Genomic DNA, 24,815 nt, shown 5'->3' with positions numbered 1-24,815 from the left:
TATGACTTGACGATTATGGTAGCTGGTGGTGGCCCCAACGAGATTCTTCAATATCTGAATGCAAGGTATATCGGAGCACCTGAGGCAGCTTGGAGATTACTTGGAAACCGTCTTCACAAAGATAAGCCCAAAGTACAACGGCTAGTGGTACATCTTACGGGAAAGCAGCGAGTTATTTACGATCCATATGATCCCGTCGAAGTAATTCATGACAAGGCAGAAAATGTAGTAACCACTTTGATGGGGTATTTTGACTACAATAGGTTAGTGATTATTTCGACTTTGTCCTGCAACTACAATTTCTGCCTGATTTTTGCATTTTGTTCTCTGTTGTCTTTATATATTGCATAATATTATCTCCGTTGTGTTTCAGTTCTTGCACAAAGTGCTCATTGTAGTTAAGTATTCTTGCACAGGAAACCCGTTTAGTTCCTAAAGTAGAATTCATTCTCAGAAGTATATTTTGTTATCTATCTTTAGTAGTCATTCTGAAATTTGGGTTCCCAAATACAGGACGATGTGTAGGTGGTTTTAGAGCTTAAATCTTCTACATTATGTTAATCAAGGTTGCATCTTTCAAATCACCGTTGAATCCATCAAAACATATTTTTTGTGCATTTATTGTTGCATTGGTGGCACTGTGACAATAACAGTAAGGTAAACTGAGAAGAAAACTACAATTTAGTCTATTTAATAGACTGATTAAATTGCATGTTGAATGTTTCATTGTTATTATTATAGAAAAGGGACATATTCTAAAGTTTCTAAATACCATAGGTTAAATCCAGAAGATGATGCATATACCTACCATGACTTTCCACAGAAGTTTGTATGGTCAGGTGAGATACGGTCCTCGGTGTGTCCATTTCCTTCTTTGGTTTACATAGCTATTAGTTACTGAAACACATTAGTTACTGAGACGATTGTGGTAATAGTCTGATTCTGGTAGTAGTTACTGAAATGGTCGTCGTTACGTGTGCTTATTTACATGTTCTAAATATGTAATTGAATTAAGTTACTGAAATTAAACATCTGAATTATGTTCATGTCATTTTGTTAGATAAGAAGTGGTCTCATCGAAAGAAAGGATTTTCTATTGGGAGAATGTATTTTGTCGCTCCAAACAATGGCGAAGTATATTATTTGAGGTTGTTGCTTACGGTAGTAGCGGGGGAAAAATCGTTCAAGCACCTGAGAACTACGATGAATAGTGGTGTTCAAGAGGTCCACCGGACTTTCAAGTCTGCCTGTATTGCACTAAATCTGTTGGAAGATAATGGAGAATGTGATAAATGCTTGAAAGAATCCGTCGTGATCAAAACTGGACATCAGCTACGACAACTGTTTGGTATAATACTAACCAAGTTCAGTCCTACACGGCCAGAAGTTCTATGGGAGAGGTATGGAAAGGGTATATGTGATGATTTACCATTTATGTTCAAAAGACAATACGGAATTAAAAATCCAACGGAAGAGCAGATTCTTGATTAAGGTCTTTACCTCATGGAGGAAATAGTTCAGGAGGAAGGGAAGGAAATGAAGGATCTTGGAATGCCCCAACACACCGGTGACTGGATCCGAATTATTAGAAATCAATTACTATGGGAGCAAAGTGAACTGCAGTTTGAGATTCAAGAATCAATGGTGGATTCGAATGTGGATAAATTCAACACAGAACAAAGAAATGCGTTTGAGATAATTACAGATTCTGTAGTGAATAATCTTGGTAGAACGTTCTTCTTAAATGGTAGTGCTGGGACGGGGAAGACTTTTGTGTACAACACATTGGCAGTAACACGTAGAAGCAAGGGTGACGTTGTTTTAACAGTCTCTTCTTGCGCGTCTCTGCATTGCTTCTAACTGGTGGAAGGACAACACATTCTACCTTTAAGATACCTTTCAAGCCATAATTTGATTCCAAGTGTAATGTCGATTTTGATTCAATCGAGGTGGAATTGTTTCCATCTACCAAATTGATCATATGGGATGAGGTGGCAATGCAAAACTGTATTGAAGCGGTAGATCGTACTCTAAGAGATGTGAGATCAAGTGACGAACCATCCGGAGGGATCATCGTCGTGCTTGGAGGAGACTTTAAGCAAACTTTTCCAGTTGTACAAAAGGGACGTAGAGAACAAATCATAGATGCCTCGATTAGAAGCTCTGTTTTATGGAGAGACGTGAATGTTCTTAAGCTAACACAAAACACGAGGCTTGAGAGTCAAGATCCTGACAGCATTGCATTCGCTGAGTATTTACTTCAGGTACGTTTTCTATACATGAAATTCTTCTCTTGCCATTATCCATTATTATTCTGAATTTTATGCTTATGAAACGCAGTGCAATGTTTCTGTGTTTGTGGAGTCATTTTGTGTATAGGTATGTTTATCAAGAAGTACAGTAATGTAGTCAGTTGTACTTTTCTGTATATAGCTTCTTCCTCATAGAATTAATAGAGGAGGTTTTAGGTACAACGTATAATTTCCTCTTTAGGAAGTAGCTTTCTCTGTACAATTTCGTTGTTCAAATAGAATGAAACTGATATCATATAGGAACTGCAAGTCACCAGCTTATCCCCTGAAACAAAGAGCTGCCAAACTACACAGCCTAAAAGAGGTGGAAACTGTGTGTCAGCTACAAGGTAGCTTAGAGGAAGTGGGAACCGTGTTAGCTACAAGTCGGCCCATTATTCCACTTACAATCAAATTGGGTAACATTTATGCAATGTATCCTGTGTTTGAACTACAATTTTTTTTTGACTGTAATGTTAATTGTTTTGAACATCAAGTCGAGTGGTACATACTTGCTTAAGTGATTGCTAGATTGATACAAAAAACTTCGTAGAACTGCATAATTACACTACATAATGGAAAGCTAAGACTCACAACTCATTAAGCATTTTGGGGATCCCGTTTACGGGCATTTAGTTAAATTGTTTCTCCTTGCATACTTAGCCACCGCATCTTCCACACTAGATATTAGTTCCTTCGATATATTTACGTCATTTTGCAGGTGGGGGAAAATCCAGAGACAAAAGTTAACTCGCCATCTGCTATTTCAAAATATGCCAATCTACATGAGTTGATTTCAAAGATATATCCGGGAATTGAAGAAATGAGAAAACCCAGTGCAAAATATATGACCGAGAGAACAATATTATCTTCTAGGAACGACGAGATTTCATAAATAAATAAAATTGTGTTGGAGATGTACAATGGTGAATCTCACACGTTTATCGCAGCAGATAAGCAAGAGAAGGTTAACGGTGAAGCATCAACAGGTACAACCTATACGAGTGAAACATTAAACTAACAAAATCCACTAGGATTACCTCCATTCAAATTAGGTATTAAAGTCGGTTGTCCAATTATGTTGTTGTGTAATCTAGCTCCTAGAAGTGGACTATGCAATGGTATTAGGTATGTGCTTTATCTAGATTATCACATATCATATGATTCACCTCATTTATTCTCATTGTGTTGCTTATATTTAGAACCCTATACTTGCTTCGATGATTGTTTAATTGTGCCATGATTTGTTGTGTTATCAGGTTGAGGGTAGAGATTTGTGAAAAACATGTTATTGTGGCTACAATTTTAACAGGAGATAAGGCTGGGGAAGTGGTTTTTATTCCGTGCATATCACTGACACCATCTTCATCGCATGTCCTCATTCGAATGATTAGGTGACAGTTCCCAATCAGGTTGGCTTATGCGATGACCATAAATAAATCTCAGGGTCAATCGCTGAAGTATATCGGGGTAGACTTAAGGAGTCTCGTATTCAGCCATGGGAAGCTATATGTTGCACTGTCCAGATGCACAAGTGCCAGGGGGATCCACGTGTTACTCCCAAAGAACAGTACTATACATGAAGCAACAAATGTTGTGTATCCGAAACTCCTGTCATAAGTTTGTTTTCGAAATTTGATTCTTCTGATTTTATCACCAGTGTCTATTCTTGGCTACTTTGACTTTTAGTTTGTGCGAATTGTAATGCTGAATGCACCACTTAGAATCGACGAGATCAATTACATTGGCGCACAATTATAGACTAATTTAAAAAAAATGTAGAGATAAATTGAGTAACATAAACAAGACAAATACTAATCTTCTTAAAAATAAACTCAGTTTCAAGTTATATTAGTTCTTTGTTATTAACTGTCTACTATGAAATTTGGTAGCTCCGGTGATGCAATATGCATAAAGACAATATACAATGGAATAAATGTCTTCTATGAGATGCCTCGCCTCCACCACCACCGATGGCATGGGTTATAGACGAAGCATTGGCCATAGCACCAGCACCCCTTCCGCCCCGTCCCAGTATGGCACGGGCAATCCACTAGTAACTTACAACAGAAAATAACACCTCATATTTATACCCAAAATTAGGAGTTGCCTGCATTTTCCGGGCGTAGGCTTGGGTTGTGTGGTCGCTATAGTGGAGGTCCCCTAATGTCGGGCTGGCTTCTCAGAGCAAATGAGCACCTTCTGGAGGGCACCTGACGTCAGGATGGCTTCACAGAGCAAACCAACACCTTTTATTATATTTTCAATATGATTGTCTGTCTAATTTTCATCCGGACGTAGGCTTAGGATGTGTGGTCACTATAATGGAGGACACCACGTCAGGATGGCTTCACAGAGAAAACAAGCATCTTCTAATCAATTTATTATAGTGGAGGGCACCGCGTTAGGCTAGATTCACAGAGCACCAATCACCTTCTAATCAATCTCATTGCCCGTCTAATTTTTATCTAGGCATAGTCTTCGGATGTGTGGTCACTATAGGGAGAGCACCGTGTCAGGATGGCTTCACAGAGCAAACAAGCATCTTCTAATCAATCCCATTGTATGTCTAATTTTTACTATAGTGAAGGGCACCGCGTCAGGTCGGCTTCACAGAGCAACGACCACCTTCCAATCAATCCCATTGTCCGTCTAATTTTTTCAAAATACATATAGGCTTATCCAGACATTTTTTTCACATGTTAATTTCTCACAATATATACAAACGTAAGCATAAAAATTGAAGATAAATTGGTCGGAGGGTCGATTCAGTCTTAATTACGTTCCATTCCGATGTCTAATAGTAGTCTAGTGTTGTTTCAACTTAATTCAGGGTGTTAAAGCTGGACTAGGTCCGAGAGGGTTTCCGCGCATTCCAGTTTTTCTTGTTAACAAAATTTATGGTGTCTTGTATTATTTCTTTTGCATATTATATTGTTTATTTTTATGATATAAATATGACAAGTAGTATGTTAAGCAACCAAGCCAGACAATTTTTAAACTCAAAGTATTGTATAAAACATCTGAGATTTGTTCTTTTAAATTTTTAGATTTAAATATAGATTATAAGACTTGTTCTAATTGGAATTCGAATCGTGTATTATTCAGATACATATTAGTTCTTGGATATTGATCTTTGAAATCTTCCGAGAATTTTATCTGTAGTTCTATACATATTGATTGTAAAAAACAATTGTCTATACAGGTTCACGAACAAAAAATATTGAGGTATACTTGGTACCCTCTCCTTTTCACTATTAACCCTAACAACACGTTTAGTAGGATCTACTATAAGAGATTAATCAACAATGACAATTTTTTGGAATAGACGATTAATCAATAACGACGGGTTCAGTTATGTAGGAAAGAAGAAGAAAAGAAAAAATTGAAATGAAACCAAATTCGGTTAGGTTTTTGAATGATTTTTGTTTTGATTTGTTTTTAAGCTAGATTTATTTATTACTAGGTTAATAAATAGTTAGGGGTAAAGTTGTTATTTGGTTTATTTTGTATTGGTTTAGGTGGATATAAGTAAGAATAAAATTAGTAATTATCTAACTACTAAGAGACGCCCATTTTATTTTGTACCCTAGATTAGATAAGTGCACGTGCTATGTACCAAGCCTAATTTATTTATCATACGAATTTTCCATATATGGTACCACTATCGTTCAGATCTGCGTAGGTTATACGAGAAGTTTTTTTTCCTGATGAAAACAAAACTTAGATTACTTATGCACTGTCGTGCTGGATAGTTTTTAACAAGAATGTAGGAGGAATTATAAGCCAGGTGCTAGAAATACCTTCCTTACGGGTATATTTTGCCAATTCATCGGCAGACTTATTAGCTAATCTGTTTGTGTGCGTACCTGACCAACTCTCAAAAAAAAAATGTCTTCTACAATGCCTCTGTGCTCCCAAGGAATTTCTGCATCTTCTTCTTGAATAGTCTTCACTAGTGGTTCGTAATCTGTCTCAATGACTATCTTCTGAAACTTCAACTCTAGAGCCATCTTTATAGATTCTAAAACTGCCAGACATTCCAGCTGCTCCATTGAAAGCAACACTCATCGAGGCTAAATGCGCACCTGCAGAATTTCTAAATATTAGTCCATAACCTCCAGCATAAGTTATATGACAAAAGGAAGCGTCAGTATTGACTTTAACAACATCTAGATCAGGTGGACACCAGTTAGGAATGATTGTGGCTCTAACTGAGTTGGTTCTAGGTTTATTAGCTAAAATCATATCATCAAGAATATATATATGCTGTAGAGATTGCTGAGAGGAGGAAAATTTGTTGTTAATCAGGTGCCAACTGATCAATGCCATTTTGGCTACGAGCCTTCTGTCAGGCACATTAATCTAAGTAGATATCCAGTCTTTAAGGTTATTCCATCGCTGATTAGGAATGATGTAGCCTTATCCAAACCAAACCGCTGTTATATACAGGCACCATAACAGGATGTGCATTGTAGTTTCGATGTTAACCTTGCACCTGCAACACATAACAGTATCTTGTGGTAGTCTTCTAGTCATTCTTTCCTTAGAGCAGGTAATATCCTTTGCGCACTTCCAGAGAAAAACTTTTATTCTTGGAAAAGCGTCAGTATCCCATATTTTCTTCCACATATTATTGCTTATATTAGTTGACTGATCTTCCCCATTATGATGTTTTTTGTTGTAGAGGACATGATAGGAAGACACTGTGAAGTTTCCACCCTTTGTTTTTGTCCAGATAAGCTTATCCCCACTGTTTAGAGAAATTATCAGGCGAATTATCTTAGCAACTGTTTCCTGGTCGAATAGTTGAGTGATGATATCCTGTTTCCATACATTCCTTTCTTGATCGATGAGTTCACAACAAAAGTTTAACTGCCAGGATTAATGTCACTATTTGATGGAGAATGAGGACCATCTGTATTGAGGATCCACTTATCTTGACAAATCAGTATTTTTTTACCATTATCCATTAACTAGAAAATATACTTGCATACGAAACCCAAAGCAGAACTAATGCTCTTCCAAGACCATGTTGAGTCTGCTTTTTTAGGGGCGTAAAGAGCGTTTAGAGTTTTAAAGTATTTAGTTTGAACGGAACCACCCCATAAGCTATTTTTAAGCGTACAAATTCTCCATGTTGATTTTGAAAAAAAGAGCCTGATTAAAAAGTCTCAAATCTCTGAAGTTTAATCGTCCATCATCTATTGTACGACAGTTACCTGACCAAGAGGTTAAGTATAGACCCTTCTTCTCCTTTTTATTCCACCAGAAATGTAATTGCAAGGAATTCATTTTGTTGACTGTATTCTATGGCTTGAACGAACTCATTTGATGCACTAGAATGCTGTTAAGAATATTTTTAACCATTACAGACCTGCCTGCTTAAGATTCCATCTTCCCTATCCAGTTAGTTAACCTTCTTTGCATATTATCCACTAGAAAGTTAAAAGATACTTTCTTTTTCTTTTTCAGAAATAATGGGATACCAAGACAGTTTTCATCCTCAGACATTCTTCAGACATTCATAATACCAATAATGGCTTGAGCATCTCCTTGCGAGATAGTTAAGGAGATGACCTGATGATGTACTAAAATCTTGCAGAATATTTTGAAGGTTCTGAATGTTATCCAAATTAACCTTTACATAGATTAAGCAATCCTCCGCGAATAGTAAATGACTTATAGGAGGAGATCTTCTAGCTATTTTGATGCGTCTTACCAGCTTAGAAAATTCAGCTGTTATCATGGACCTTGAGAGTACTTCCATAAGAAATAATAAATAGGTAGGGAAAAATTGGATCACCTTGCCTGATCCCTCTCTAAGGATGAAAAGGTGAAAAAGGAGATCCATTGAGTAGTAGTGATATTTCAGTTGTAGATATACACTGAGAGATAAGGCCACGAAACTATTCTCCAAAACTCATTATCTTCATAACTTCAAGAATAAAGCTCCATTCAAGCATATCAAAGGCTTTCGACATGTCGAGATTTAAAGCTAGAAAACCTTCACCACTCTTCTTCATTTATAAGGTATGGATAATTTCGTGTGCAAGTGAGATGTTGTCTGAAATAAGTCTCCCCGACACATAAGAAGATTTTAGAGGTGAAATAACTTTACCCAGTAGGCTTTTCATTCTTCTAGCAATAATATTAGATATGAGCTTTGTTGATGGTGGTTTTTCGCTTAGGGTTAAAATTGTAAAACCTTACATCTGATGTGACGTCACTCTGTAAGGAAACAGAGCCATGAGTGTCAACCTCTTCACTGGCACATTTATTAAGAAACTCAATACTTTCTTATGAAATTTGGTGCGTGTAGCAATAATCCCAGGCATTCTGTAAATTTTGGAACCTTGCCTACACTCAATTAATATAAGTTTCTTTGAATGCTTTCTGTGCTATGTTCCCCGGCTGAACCCTTAATGTTGATACGGCATGACAATTTGTGTTCACTCGCAGCAGAGTAGCACGAATTTCCAAGTATCAAGGATAAGGTCTTTGTATAAGGTATTAAATCAGAAAGCATGCTGCTCTCCGACAACGAACTTAAAAGAAATCTGTGTCAACACATAGAATTCAGTCAATTATCCTGACTAATTTGCAAAAGTTAGGGTTTTGCGCCTTGCGCAATATATCAGGCCTTGCTTATCGAAATTAAGCCTAGGAAAACTAGGTACTTAATCCACCATGGATTAAAAGATATAAAATCTTGCCCAGAATCAGAAAACAAGGAGCCGCATGATAGGAGCAGCAAAAAAGAGAGGTGTGGCCATGCCTTAGGACAACCAGCGCCATTTGCCATTGTCCACGCCCCATCCTAAACCGTCCCTATTTCCCTCAACCAATCAGGTCGCCTTAAACTCGCCACACGCGCATAAGTTGTGGTTGTGCCCATACTTGTCGTCCCTATTTCCATCGACCAATCAGGTCTCCTTAAACTCGCCACATGCACATAATTTGTGGTTGTGCCCATACTTGCCGGCCCTATTTCCCAGCGACCAATCAGGTCGCACTAAACCTGCCATGCGCGCCAAAAGGGTGGCCACGCCCATACTTGGCCGGCTCCCTGCTTTCATTGACCAATCAGGTTTCTCTAAACCTGCCACAGCTTTATAAAAGGGTGGAAATTGTGTCAAAAGGTTACCCTACCAAGTTGGATTCATAAAACCATGCCAACATGCTAACGGCATGTCAAACATGCCAGAAACAAACATGCCAGGCGCACATGCCAAACACGCATGCCAGGCGCACATGCCAAAAGCATGCCAATCGCGCCAACCGAACCAAACAATGTTCCACAGAACATGGTGATCAATGTGGCCATTAAAACTGATGTTGCCACACCACGTTTGAATCTAACACCAACGTGCCCAAAATCCAGCGGCCATGGCTACACCAGGCGCCACTTGCACCATCGTGCCGCTGGCATGCACAAACTATGCCAGCCATGCCGCAACGCCACTAGCATGCACTAAAGGCGCCACTGTGCCATTGCCAGGCGCCAACAGAAGGTAGCCATAATCAACGGCTACCCTTCCTCATGAGATGTGATCTCAGCCATCCAAGTTTGCCACCAAATTGCCAGACTTGTGGCAACCTTTAGGAGACCCGCCGCCTAAATCTAGTGTCCATGGCTACGCCAGGCCCCACTTGCACCACCGTGCCACTGACATGCACGAGCCATGCCATCCATGATGCAATGCCGCTGACATGCACCAAAGGTGCCATTGCGCCATTACCAGGCGCCAACAGAAAGTAACCATAATCAACGGCTACCCTTCATCATGAGATACAATCTCAGCCATCAAAGATCGCCACCAAGCCGGCAGGCTTGTGGCAAGTTTCAGGTCCAAGACAATCCTAATAGCAACACATGCTATTTTCCTGTGGAAAGCCTCTTGATTTTAACTTGCCACACGTAGCAAAGTGCTACATGTTTTCCACGAAAACACTCGAGACATCAAACATGTCACAAACTGGGGGATACTCATCAGGGTATTGGTCTAGCGGTTTACAGCGTGCGGCGTGCAATACGCCCGTTACAAGAAAGTGTCATGAAGAAGGGCGGTTAGTAATGGCAAGAAGTAATGGTATAAACTTTTCCTTCATCATGGAAGCATAAATTCTGACGTTACACGTTACTCCATTCTTCCACTACTCAATCATTTCCACTTACTGCTACGAGACCAGGGTATGTTTTACTACGACTTGTATAAATAGGTTTTTAGCTATTTCCACCAAAAACAAGTTTTTGGCCAGGAGAGCAACACAGTATCCAGGAATCACCTGATAGATTTTCATTCAGCTAGCCTGTTCTACTTTCTGATACAAGTCGTAAACAACCACACCTTCAGAATCAACTATTATGGTCTCAACACTTTCTTCGCTTCCCTCCCGAAGACCAACCCTTCTCCTTCACTTTGTGGCCGAAGCAAGCCTAGAATGGCCATTTCTTGGTTTAGGCCAGGGTTATACAGATTGATCTCTCGAATCAAAAGTACTCCCGTGCAGTACATTGTTTAGGGTCTAGACTCGTTTCTCACCCACACACACGAATTTACCAAAACTAGCAGAAACCGTTTTCACCCTCAACCAAGCTTATAAGAAGTATTTCAAAGTGCATTTGGTCTATAGTCAGATGACAAGCTTGGAGTTTTGACTTTAGGATCTCGCATAAGTCTAGTTTGATTTATCTTCTTGCTGAGAAAACCACTCTTGAAGAAATCTTGTATCACACCTAAAATATCTTCCTTTATAACGTACCACTGTGTTAAATAGAATCCCGGAGGAAAACCATCTGGCACAGGGGCCTTCCATGGATCCATACTTTTAAGTGTATCAAGAATTGCTGCCTCAGAAGGAATGGCTGTTAATCTGTCATTGTCATGAGGATTAATAACAAGTTTAACATACTGAAGAAGATATTCATTTAAATTAGGATTTGAAGTAATGCTTTCTTTTAAATGGTCTGTAGAAGTGTTGATAAAGACCCTCTATCCGTACACCAATATCCATTCTTGTCTTTCAAGGCATCTATCATATTTCTTGATCTTCTTCTGTTGGCATTAACATGGTGGAATTTTGTGTTGTTGTCTACTTCTCTGAAGAAATTGTTTTTGTTCTTTTGTTGCCTGCAGAATTCTTTTTTAATATCTTCCCACTTGTGAATCTCATCTTCCACCCCCAATATATTGTTGGTGTTGTCTTGATGACTGGCTTTCTGGTGAAGACTATCAAGCTTAGAGTGTAACAACTTAATATTGGTGTCAATGTTCCCAAAATATTCCTTGTTCCATATACTTAGAGTTTTCCTTGTAATTTGAAGCTTGTGGTTGACATTATGAGCTGAGCTGCCTCTTACATTATTGCTCCAAGCTTTGATAATCTATTCTTTGCAAGCAGAGTCTTGTAGCCAGCAAGAAAATAATTTCTAATTCCTGCTTATATTAGTTTCAGGAGAGTACATGCTTAAAAGAATGGAAGTATGGTCAGATTCAAGATGGGTTAGCTTAGAGTCAGGGAAACAAATAAGCCAATCATCGTTAACCATAGATCTATCTAACCTAGACTTAATACTACCAGTCCTATGTTTATTGTTGGTCCATGTATCGGGCTTACCATTGTAAGTTAAGTCGACTAGTCCAGCATCCTAGATACATTATTTGACCGATAAAGAAGTAGAACTTGATGCCACAGTATTCCATACTCTATCTGAAGGGCCAAGTATAACGTTTAAGTCAGCCACCAACACCCACGATTGGCTGACTTCTAAACCAAGGTCCCTAATACAACTCCATTGAGATTTCTTTTCCAGTGGGTTACAAGATCAATCCACTAATGACAAAATACAATCTGGTTTAAAGGGATCATTTTTAACTAAGCAATATATCATATTCTTAGAGGAATGAACTATTTCTAAGCCAAAGCCATCCTTCCATAAAAGAATAAGACCACCAGATAAACCTACAGATGGATCATAAGCAGAGTTTGGGAAGTTTGGACTTTTAGAAAGACTGAGAATCTTGTCAGTTCTGACTTTGGTTTCTTGGATGAAAATAATGTCATGATTATGTAATCTAGATAGAATTTAATATGATCTCTAGTTTTAACATCATTAAAACCTTGACAATTCCAAGCAATAATTTTCATTCAGACTTTGAAATAATGATTATAAGAAGCAATTAAAGCTAAGTTGGAAAAAGAGAAATGGACAAAAATAAATGCAGGTTTTGTGTTTTAAGAATACCTGAGATGGATCTCTGACGCAATCATTCATGGGTGCAAAAAAAAAAAATTGCAGATGAGTTGTCCTAAACCATCATTGTAGTATTATGTTGGCACTCATTAGTAGATTCATTGTTTATCAAGGTATTGGGTGGCGGATATGAATATTATGAGGATTCATTGAAGGTTCCTGGTTAAGAGAATCATTATCTTGACAATTCTTGGACCATCTGCAATATCTTCTTCAGCCATCTCCTCTTCCATAGCATTTCCTTAAGTATTTTCACCATTCTCCTCTTGCATTTCACTTCCTTCTTCAGACGTCTCCTTAAAACAAGCTTCGTATTCAGTAGCAGATAAGCCATCTAGATAAAGAAGACCAGCAATATGGTCACAACTATTATCTAGATGATCAATAACAAAACACTTAGGAAAGATATCTTTTGGCCGCAATTCCCAATGGTATCTGATCCATACATCCTCCCCCGAAATAGTTTTCCACCAGCCTCCCATGTGAAGAGGTTTCTGAAGATCAATTTCAATTTTTGCTTTCACTGTATTTCCTGCACGAGGTCTACAGTTCTTTGGCATTGTTGAGATTTTTCTACCCATAAAACCTATGGCTTCAACAATGACAGCTACATTCATATGCTCCAGCTTAAGATATTTGAAATGAAGTGTGAAGATTTGATGCTTAAATACGTATTCTTTAAGAGGAATATTTGGGTAATATTTCTGGACATGGAAGAGAACTCCATCTACTAACCACAGACCATCAGAAATAACTTCATTGCGTTCCTCTTTACCGTTTAATCTTACTAGCATAAGATTGTGCCCCATGATTCTTATCTCCTTATTACGATACCTTCCCCAAAGAGAGTTAATCTCAGCTCTGATAACTCTCATCTTCATCTTATTCTTCTCTATAAACTTTCCCAATATTCCAACGGACGTCATTCTCCAGCTTCCTGGTTGATACCTTGTAAAGACCCAACTACTCTTCTTTGATTTGAAGACAAATCAATATTGGCTTGTCTCCGTTGACGAGATAGCTGATTGATATGATCGCTCTGTGATGCAGACATGACTGGATTGAGTATCTTGACAACCTTAACTTGTTTATATTTCACGGACCTATGAACAATATAGTTTCCACAACTACTCACATGATATATATTATTCTCAGCAACTTTGTTCAACGTAATAAATGTGAATCTCCTTAGAAGGGTAACCCTATATGCTTTATGATAATGGTTAAAAACAGAATATTATTGATGACCATAGTTAGCTCTTATATTCCGATGATTGTGAGAATGATATTTCATAAAAATATGGTAATAATATTGACAGACTGGAATTACTATAACTCTGCTTAAAATTACGATGATTGATTGACTGGTTATTGGGAGCCAATTTTTTTTTGAATTTTTGAATGAAGATGAGAAATCCGGTGTTCTTGATCAGGGTAACTTGATCTAAAATGGGAAGAGTGGATGATAGTATCTAATAAGGTAATGTTTGAAGGAAGAATATTTTTGGATGAATGAAGAGGATCTTATGAACTACTAATATGAACCAACATCAAGACGATGACGGTTAGCACCACTGCTGGTTGTACCACTATTATTTTCTCAGCTGCAAAACCCATGATAAATACCACCATTGGATACCCACAGAATGATCAATTAGAGACCTGAAAAGGTTTACAAACACATGAGAGTTATTTAAGATGGATAATTAAATTAAAGAGAAATTTCAACTTGAACTAAAATTTTGATTTCAAGAAAAAATTCCACAGCCAACTATGAAATCTAATTATTAAAACTATAGAAATCATGGTGAGATTGAATAAAATCTAAAAATAGAACAAATTAGAATCATAAAACCATTAGAATCAAAGATTTATAAAACCGATTTTTCAGATGAGTTGACTCATCTGTCTCGGTTATACGAAAAGTATTAGATGCATCTTATATCATGTATGTTTGATTAATCTGATGAGCTAAACTACTTTCCAAGATATGCAGTTACTTCCAATTAGCTTGTGATGAACTCCTTGTTGCTATGAAATTACAGTATATAGGTATGAAGGAATCAAAAGTATTACCCGGAATCAATACATTTGTTGCTATAAAATCATATAACACTTACAAATTATCGATCTAAAGTTATGTCCACTCATTATAGGTGACAGTGACTTGGTATAATTACGTATGGGATGTAAATGAAATGTAATAATTATTTACCATAATTTCTAATCAAAGAATAGGTTTCCATCATGATAAAATACTATGGTACCAATCAGGCATTGATAAGTATCCTCGTCAGAATTACCGCATCACGAAAAATCGATTTCAATCAATAAAAGACAAGAATTACACGTGGAAGTTTTCTTTTCGTTTTGATCAAATGGAAGCTTTATTTGTCTAACCCTTTTAAATGTTGACACTAAACCACACACGCACACACCCTCCACACCCCACCAAAAAAATAATAATAAAGAAAAAGTTTCAAAATAGATCTTAGGCCCAAAACTTCAATGACTCCATGACGGTGTTCGGATCAATCGTTTAAGCGCCAGGTTCACCGGGCCATATTTTTTATACGTGTGTAGCGCAGTGTTCTCCCTTTTCTCTGCAAGAAGTCCATAGTCTTCTTCTATTTTATGGTTGCACTTTTTATGAAAAAAAATATAAAAAATTGCACTTTTTATCGGTTTTTCCATCGCTATCACTTGTTGTGACTTGTACATCAGACGATGATGCTTAGTTACATCGCCAGATGAATGTCGTTTTGTTTACGTAAAAAAGAAAAAAATTTGGAAGACCAATTCTGAAGAAGCGACAAACACTCGTCGAATCATTCTCTCTTCTCTTCCTATTACTTTGCTTTCCGCAACAACTACTCACTTATTCTTGTCTTAATTTTCCTTTTTACAACGACCAAACCAAAAACAACTCTGATTCTGAATTACAACAACCAAACCAAAAACAAGTCTGATTCTGAAACTAGGAGAATGGGTTTTGTGATCATCATATCAATGAATTTGATGGTTTGGGTATCATTCATATTATTAGTTAGTGTTAATGGTAGATTTGTAGTAGAGAAAAGTAGTATATCAGTTTTATCACCTGATAATTTACGTTCTAAACATGATAGTGCTATCGGCAATTTTGGTATTCCTGATTATGGAGGTACACTGATAGGTACTATCGTTTATCCATCCGATAAATCATCATCAAATGGTTGTAACTCTTTTGACGTCAAATCTCACTCTTCTTCTGCTCCCATTTTTCTTCTCCTTGATCGTGGAGGTATGCACTCTTCTTATATAGATCATGCAGTTTTTAGTAATGATCGTCAGACTCTTGATCTTTCAATTTTGAGGAATGGGTATTAATTCAGTTTTATATTGATCCTGCAGACTGCTACTTTGCTTTGAAAGTATGGAATGCACAAAAAGCTGGAGCAGCAGCAGTTTTAGTAGCTGACAACATAGACGAACCTTTGATAACAATGGATTCTCCAGAGGAGAGTAGCGATTCTGAAGGGTATATAGATAAGATTAAAATACCATCGGCTTTGATTCATCGCTCTTTTGGTGAGACATTGAAGAAAGCCTCACTGAAAGGGGAAGACATTATGATAAAACTGGACTGGACAGAATCTATGCCACATCCGGACGAGAGAGTCGAGTACGAGTTGTGGACAAATAGCAATGATGAGTGTGGAGTCCGCTGCGATGATCAGATGAATTTCGTCAAGAATTTTAAAGGTCATGCTCAGATTCTTGAGAAGGGTGGTTTTACTCAATTTACACCTCACTATATAACTTGGTATTGTCCTGAGGCTTTTATCCTAAGCAAACAATGCAAGTCTCAGTGTATAAACCATGGGAGGTACTGTGCACCCGATCCAGAACAGGATTTTGGAAAAGGGTATGAAGGAAAAGATGTAGTTGTTGAGAACCTGAGGCAACTTTGTGTCCACAGAGTCGCCAATGAAAGTAATCGTTCTTGGGTTTGGTGGGATTACGTGACAGATTTCCACATTAGGTGTTCGATGAAGGAGAAAAGGTATAGCAAAGAATGCGCCGAGGATGTTATGAACTCACTTGGTACGTGCAACTGGTAAAAGTAACATTTATGTATGTTTTTCAATTTGCTCCTACATAATGTTCTTTATGTATCATCCATTAGAGTTGCCAATCGAGAAGATTCAAAAGTGCATGGGTGACCCTGAGGCCGATGTGGATAATCCTGTCTTAAAAATTGAGCAAGATCTGCAGGTTTGCTTTATATCTTTGCTTGCTTCGTAAAACAGGTATCGTTTGTTGTTTGGTTTGGTTAGATGATGCCAACCACCGCTCAATATGTGGTTCAAGTGTTTATTGTTTGTTACGTGTAGATTGGTAGAGGATCTCGGGGTGATGTCACAATCTTGCCAACACTAGTTATTAACAATGCACAATATCGAGGTTTGTCATGCAATGCTATAACTACTTCTTCTCCTGTTTGGAATTGTTAATTGTCACACTGAAACTGCTGCAAAGAAAACATGTGCAGAAGTACTAACAACTCCTTTATTTGCATTCCCTAAAGGAAAATTAGAGAGAACTTCAGTGCTGAAGGCTGTATGCGCAGGATTTAAGGAAACAAGCGATCCTCCAATATGCCTGAGTGGAGGTTGTTATCCACTTTCTTCTACCTTATAACCTACTAGAAAAAATGTAAGCTTGGACTTGGATTCATTTTATCCCTTGATGTTACAGCTATTGAGACTAATGAGTGCCTTGAGAATAATGGTGGCTGTTGGCGAGACCCACAATCTAATGTAACTGCATGCAAGGTACAATTTAAGAAGTACTCCAGCTTACTGCCATAATTTAAGGTGAAATAGCATACTAACTTGTCAGATTATCAACGATCACTTGTTTCTTTCAGGACACATTCAGGGGAAGAATATGCCAGTGCCCAGTCGTGAATGGTGTCCAATATCGTGGAGATGGTTATCGATCTTGTGAAGGTACACACTCCTCTGATGTTGCTACAAACCAATTTCCTATTTTATTTGCAAGCACAAGTCAGACATAAGTGTTGAGATTATTAGTCCCACATTGTTGGACAATCTAAGATCCTGCGACTTATAATCCCTTAGGGCCTCTCCACTCATTGCCAATTGGCTTTGAGTTGGATGCTCGTTTTGTAACAATAAGTACTACATTTTTACAGTGCGAGCACAAGTCAGACATAAGTACTATCATATATAACCAGCTGCAATTCAAACCATTAAACAGATGAAGAATTATAATGCTGTTTCACATATGTATACAATCACCTAGATAAATATTTGTGTTTTCCTTTCCTTCATCGGCAGGTGTAGGGCCGGCGAGATGCACTATGAACAATGGAGGCTGCTGGTCTGAATCAAGAAATGGACTGACTGTTTCAGCTTGCGCGGTTCACTCACATTATCCTTTTTTTTTTTTTTTTAGTCTTCCAACGGTTTTACGCTCTCATGACCATTGATCTATTTGCATGCGCCATCTATTTTTATTTTAATTCAGGGTTTTATTTTCTTCTTTGGTACACAAAATAGGAATTCCAGTTAACAGGCTGTCGTTGCCCAAGTGGATTCCGAGGAGATGGTCTGAAATGTGAAGGTATTCCATCTTGTTTTTTTAGCTCTTGGCAACATCAATTACATTTAGAATTCTCGTAGTCTGGAAAATTATACCAAGAATTCTCCTTGTGTTGGTTTATGCATTAGATATTGATGAATGTAAGGAGAGTCGTGCATGTCAATGTGATGGATGCACTTGTAATAATCTATGGGGTGGATATGACTGCAAGTGCAAAGGTGACTCTTTATACATATTGGAGCAAGATACTTGTATAGGTAAGTGATCAAGGTATTTTCTACACTGAAAATCAAATGTGTTCTAGTGGGTATATATTTATTGCATTCTGTTTGACCCATGTTCGTCTGTTATACAGGAAGAGATTCGTCAAGATTTGGATGGTTCCTTACACTCTTGGTGGTGTCTGGAGTAGTCGGTGCAGGCATGGCGGGTTATATATTCTACAAATACAGGCTGAGGGTAATCTCTACCTATCTGTATGTTTCTCTTACTTTTCTTTTTGGTAACTCCATTCCAACATCTAAAGTCCTACTTCACTTGCAGTCATACATGGATTCAGAAATCATGGCTATAATGTCTCAGTACATGCCCCTTGACAATCAACAAAATGAGGTCCAACCGCTACATCAACCAGTTTCGGCCGTATAGGTTGTCTGTATTTGAAGATTGAAGCAACAGTGCGTAGTAAGACCTTATGAGGGAGGAAGAAATACTTGTGAAACTTTCTATGCTTGCGTTTTTAGTACGTGCTACTTTCTGGTGCACAAAAGATATATAGTTCAACTGTTCGTCTCCGTCATCATCAGTTCAAGATAGCTTTTCGGTTTCAAGTATATGTTTCCAACACAATACCGTCAAAACAAGGAAAAACTCCTGCCATTTTATTTTCTTTGCTTGTGAAAACCGTTCTGTGCAGATGGACAAATAAACTGATGTAGCATTTAGGTTTTTCTGATCCTTTATTTTTCTATGTAGATGGAAATAAAAGTGATGCAATTGTAGTCTTGAAGAATAATATAATTATGTTTTCCAGGATTGATCCAAATCTGTGCTGCACATTCATGAAGCATAAAAATCAGCATTCGGACAGAAAAGCAGTGAAGTGAACCACCCAAAATGTAGTCTGTTTTAAGAACTTTTCCTATATATTTCTATAATATAGTAATACTTGAATAATATTCAGTTGTCTATAAATGCTAAACATAGAAATGAAAAGCAAAAAGAAATGGTCATGAGAAACCATTACACTGAAGGGGTGGTAACAACTGACAATTTGATATGCCTGACACCAAAAATTTACAAAAATCCACCTCCTACCAGTTTGGCATTTCGTAAGTCTGTATGCATTTAACTGTACTAGACTATGTTTAATACTTCCCTTGAGGTTTCCAAAAGATTGAAGGGCTGTATGCCTGTATGTTGTTAGCATATACTTGTAACTTCAGCTTCAATTAGGCCGTATAGACATTCGCAAAAGATTTTATTTACATAACAGGTCACTCATTTCCTGTCGAACTATGCTGGTTGATTCTTTAGTTCTGCTTTTAGAGCATCCAATTCCTTCCCATGAAGCTACAAAAAACAAGGTAAAAGGTTATGTGAATTTCCAACTATGACAGGTCCATTCTAAAGCAACTTGCATTCCTATGGTATTATGTGAATCACCTCAAAAAGGGCTTTCCGAGTCGCCTTTGATTGTCTTTGTAGTAAGATCCAGTCTAAAGCCAACTCGTATTCTACTGTGTTAGACTGTGCACAGTGTGACGTTGAGACCGCTCTTTTCTGAAAACCAGTTTTCTGAAAACCAGAAGTCAATTAACACTGAGAACTAGCAACAATAGCATGATGCATGAAAGAATAAAAACTAAGACTGATTAAGAGGAGTGGGATAAGAAAAGCCCCACCCCGCCACGATGCCTGTATCTGTCAAGCGTGATATGGCCAAAAAACTTCGCTGATGTTTCAGGGAACACCCTTGGGGCTCCTCGATGAGCAGTAAGAGGCCTGGAATAAGCAAATCCAGTAATACACTAAGTATTGACAAAGTATTAAAAAGAGCCTGGTATGCAATCAGGTGAAGGTCCACATAAATCTAGATTTGCAGTGTTCAATTCACAAACAAATGCTACATTGTTTGCTCATATTCAATGTACCAACCAATGTAAGGGCTCCCACTAAAATGGTGAAATGCAACTAAAAGTAAAGATACCTTCCATTTGGTAGCATTAGATACCTCTCCCGCAATTGCTTAATTACCGCCTCTGCCTTTTCTTCTGTTCCGAAGATCAAAAAAGCTTGACCTGGAATAGAAGGTAAAAAAAAAAAGTGAAAGGTTTGAAGACTTGAAGTAAATCTAACACCTAGTTGTATAAACCAAGCTGCATTTGAAGGAACATAGCTGAATGGACTTGATAAATGATAACAGTTATGAAATTCAATTGGATCATTTACCATTGTGAGGGCTAGAGAATGTACACTGTGGTAACACCTTTGCAATGCACCTTACATTCAAATAGGTCATAATTATTTCCTGAAATAAAACAAAAAACAGGAGTTCAAAAGTAAAACAAATGAATGGAATTGCAAAAGAATGTCAAACCTAAAAAAAGTAAAATAATAACCAATGTCTACAATTTCGAACAGAACTGGAAATTTCATCCCTACCTCAATTTCTGCTGCTGAATAGGAGGGGTCCAAGTTTTGCAGTCGGACAAGAGTTCCTTCAGAATAAGCACGGTCCACTGGCTCCACTTCTTCCTCCGAAGGCTAAAAAAAACAAAAAAACAGATGCTTGATTTAGATAACTTACACAGCTACAAAATGATAGCTTGCGAATCCCAGTTTACAGGTTTTGGTAATGAACTAAACATTCTAGTATACTTTTTTGCCTTGAAAAAGAATCTTTTCTGTTTCAAGGAAGAGGGAGACTTGTCGATTTTTACATGCATATTGCACCACAATAGCTTGGCACTACTTTGTTTCTTTTGCAACTTCAAATTACAGTCTGTGTGCAGCTTTTTATCACAAAAGCTTAAAGAGTTAAATCAATGTTCTACGAAAATGTATTTGCTGAAAAAGGAGAAGCCTAGTTTACTTAGAGAAGAACTACTTACAAGTTGCTTGAAGTTGAACCATTTGCTTCTGTCCTGAAAACATGAAGGGAGAAAGTAGGAGAGCATAAGCCTCTTTGGGAATTAAGAAAAAATTAAAAACTTTCAAGCAGGAGCATTACTCAGGTTTTGTGAATGCATGCCTACGAAAAATTTCAAACTAATTTTAGTCTACTTATTGAATATTTTCAAAGATTGCACATTCTTGTTTGATGAGAAGACATAAATCAAAAGGTGATTTTCTTTTCATCCAAGCAGGCATGAAAAGAGAACTTACAACATTTCTCTGGGCCTCCACAGTGTGAATTACACTTTTGATCTTCTTTCGCTGGGATGCTTCTGGTGCTTCTTTATATGAAAGCAGGGACCTTTTGTCATTACGATTCAATGTTCTGGATGTCAAATTGTGTTGTCTAACGAGACCTGTGGCACCTTCTCTTCTTTCATTGAGGTGCAGTTTCTTGTCGTTGGTTGTTCGATCATGTCTGACAGAGTCTTTTCCAGGTTCTCTAAACCTGGAATATTGGGTTTGAGTATTTCTACGCTTCTGGTGTGCTAAATCAGGAGCAGCTCTTCTAACTACAATTTTTGTTGGTCCTTTTCTTACAATTACTTGGACATCTTTTCTACCCTTTTCTCCTGCTGGTTTAGGAGCAAATTCTTTACGTTCTAGGTCGCCTGTCTTAGTTAGGCTCACACTACTTGAGGTCCCTCGATCAAATGTCCGGTCATGACTTACATGAAAACCTGCTAGCTTGACTGTCTTCCTCTGGCTCAATCTAAATGAGGTCCCTCGATCAATTTTACGGTCATGACTTACATGAATTCCAGATGACATTCCAGCATCCTTGCATCTTATTTTTGACTTTTGTACTAGCATTGCATTACCCTTAAATTCCCCATCCAGCGAACGGCTAGCTGTGTCACCAAGACTTGCAGTTTCCTCAACAGAAGTACTTCGCAGTGAGCTGGAACGATGTAATTCACCTTTTGGTTTCAGTTTAGCGTCCTCTCCACCTTTTGGCTTTTGTACTAGCATTGCATTACCGTTAAAATCCCCATCCAGTGAACGTTTAGCTGAGTCACCAAGACTTGCAGTTTCCTCAACAGAAGTACTTCGCAGTGAGCTGGAATGATATAATTCACCTATTGATTTCAGCTTAGCTTTATCTCCACCTTTTGGCTTCCGTACTAGCACTGCATTACTGTTAAATTCCCCATCCAGCGAAAGTTTATCTGAGTCACCAAGACTTGCAGTTTCCTCAACAGAAGTACTTCGCAGTGAGCTGGAACGATGTAATTCACCTTTTGGTTTCAGCTTAGCATCCTCTCCACCTTTTGGCTTGCTTACTAGCATTGCATTACCCTTAAATTCCCCATCCGGTGAACGTTTATCTGAGTCACCAAGACTTGCAGTTTCTTCAACAGAAGTACTTTGCACTGAGCTGGAACGATGTAATTCACCTTTTGGTTTCAGCTTAGCGTCCTCTCCACCTTTTGGCTCGCTTACTAGCATTGCATTACCCTTAAATTCCCCATCCGGTGAACGTTTAGCTGAGTCACCAAGACTTGCAGTTTCCTCAACAGAAGTACTTCGCATTGAGCTGGAACGATATAATTCACCTTTTGATTTCAGCTTAGGGTCCTCTCCACCTTTTGGCTTTTGTACTAGCATTGCATTACCCTTAAATTCCCCATCCAGCGAATGGCTAGCTGTGTCACCAAGACTTGCAGTTTCCTCAACAGAAGTACTTCGCAGTGAGCTGGAACGATGTAATTCACCTTTTGGTTTCAGCTTGTCCTCTCCACCTTTTGGCTTGCTTACTAGCATTGCATTACCCTTGAATTCCCCATCTGGTGAACGTTTATCTGAATCACCAAGACTTGCAGTATCCTCAAAAGAAGTACTTCGCAGTGAGCCGGAATGATATAATTTACCTTTTGGTTTCAGCTCAGCGTCCTCTCCACCTTTTGGCTTCCGTACTAGCATTGCATTACCCTTAAGTTCCCCATCCAGTGAACGTTTAGCTGAGTCACCAAGACTTGCAGGAGTTTCCTCAAAAGAAGTACTTCGCAGTGAGCCAGAATGATGTAATTCACCTTTTGATTTCAGCTTAGCGTCCTCTCCACCTTGAACGATTGGAGCTTTAAGGTTATCCTTCTCAGAACCACTAGATTTGGGTTCTCTACTTCTGCATCTGTGGAAGGATAAAAGCTTACTCTCGATTTTCTACTAATCTAACTGCATTCAACATCGAATCACAAAAAGTTTTCTAAGGATTACCTTTCCGTTCTTGATCTCCACTCAGCGTTGAGTACTCTATACTGTTGAAAAAGTGCTCAACTGCAATGGATACAGGATAATCAACTATCACAACAACAAATTTTATTAAAAAAAGAAAGAAATGATATAAGACAGAGTGTGCACCTTTAATTCCAGATATGATATTATCTAGTTTATGTGAGAAAGTGCATTGTTGAACATCAAATGTCCTGGAGAACACGAACTCAGCATTTCGTCGTTCTTCTATCGAGGGTTGAGGATTTCTTCTGTCCTTTGATATGCATACCACACAGCATTTTCCCACAATTGCTTCCTGAACAAATTCAACGTGTATCATATCAATAAATAAGTTCAAAAACTGTCAACCTACGCAACATGGACAACTAAGCCAACAGAAATATGCTAGATAGACCTGAAGTATGTTGCTAAATAGTTGAGTACTACTGAACTGTAAGAAACTATGTCACTCTAAATGCTCTCTACCGTCATCCCCACTCCTTGTTACCTTGCAACTCAAAATAGCTTCTGCAGTCTTGATCCTGATTATGCTCAGTTTGTGACAGCCTCTAAAACCGGAGACAAACTTCCCACTGTCTCTCAACTTTGCTCTATCCTTCTCAATAATGAAATGCCTCTTCTCTAGTCTCAAACTAATGCTACAAATTCCTCATCAACTGCTTTGCTTGCTCGTTTTCGAAGTTTTTCAAACAAGCAAAATTAGTCCTCTCAAACCCCTTATTAACCACACCAATTGATTCAACAATGGCAATAAAGGGCGTGGTCGTGGATTTACATGCGGTAATGATATGGGCATTTCACAAACTTTTCATTTCAAGTAATCAAATGGAGGACTACATTCAGATATTATACTTAGTATGCATAACATTCATTTGGCAAACAATTCACTGATGCTAGAATACTAGCACTAATGTAAGTTGAAGGTAGTTGACAATCGAAAGTGATATTAACACGCAGATTGATCAAAGGAAAGAGGAAAGAAATCGGAATCGTTACCACGGGGTTGATGTTTGCAACGCCTAGACCTTCCCCTGATGCTAGAAAGAGTTCATGGACAAGGCAAGAAACCTCTCTTTCTCTAAGCCACTTCTGTACTTGTCTAGGCCTGAAAAACCATACAATCTTCACTTCCTTCTGATTGTCTGGATGATCCATAATTTTAACAATCTTTCCAATGTGATTCTCCACAGAAGACTCATCTTCATGCTGCATATAGACACAATCATACAAACAGTATTCAACTC

At 38.1% G+C, this 24,815-nt stretch overlaps 2 protein-coding genes across 2 annotated transcripts; both read left to right on the top strand.

Annotated features, from left to right (window-relative positions):
* Nucleotides 1-1,503: 1,503 nt before the first annotated feature.
* Nucleotides 1,504-3,689, top strand: LOC113351294. The gene is made up of 5 exons (XM_026595309.1): nucleotides 1,504-1,827; nucleotides 1,923-2,264; nucleotides 2,380-2,400; nucleotides 2,553-2,641; nucleotides 3,551-3,689. Exons 1-5 carry the CDS (start codon nucleotides 1,504-1,506, stop codon nucleotides 3,687-3,689), a joined length of 915 nt encoding a protein of 304 aa, XP_026451094.1.
* An 11,701-nt stretch (nucleotides 3,690-15,390) lies between these two features.
* LOC113347928 (vacuolar-sorting receptor 6-like) lies at nucleotides 15,391-19,198 on the top strand. The gene is made up of 12 exons (XM_026591620.1): nucleotides 15,391-15,832; nucleotides 15,943-16,635; nucleotides 16,718-16,806; nucleotides 16,926-16,995; nucleotides 17,120-17,203; nucleotides 17,290-17,366; nucleotides 17,462-17,543; nucleotides 17,895-17,977; nucleotides 18,117-18,180; nucleotides 18,288-18,416; nucleotides 18,515-18,618; nucleotides 18,703-19,198. The coding sequence occupies exons 1-12, from the start codon at nucleotides 15,535-15,537 to the stop codon at nucleotides 18,805-18,807; spliced, it is 1,878 nt and encodes a 625-aa protein (XP_026447405.1). The 5' UTR covers nucleotides 15,391-15,534; the 3' UTR covers nucleotides 18,808-19,198.
* The last annotated feature ends 5,617 nt before the right edge of the window (nucleotides 19,199-24,815 follow it).

Source organism: Papaver somniferum, chromosome 2 (genome assembly GCF_003573695.1).
Source record: "Papaver somniferum cultivar HN1 chromosome 2, ASM357369v1, whole genome shotgun sequence".
NCBI lineage: Eukaryota > Viridiplantae > Streptophyta > Magnoliopsida > Ranunculales > Papaveraceae > Papaver > Papaver somniferum.
Note: the sequence above shows the minus strand (reverse complement) of the source record. Positions and strands in the feature narration are given on the sequence as shown.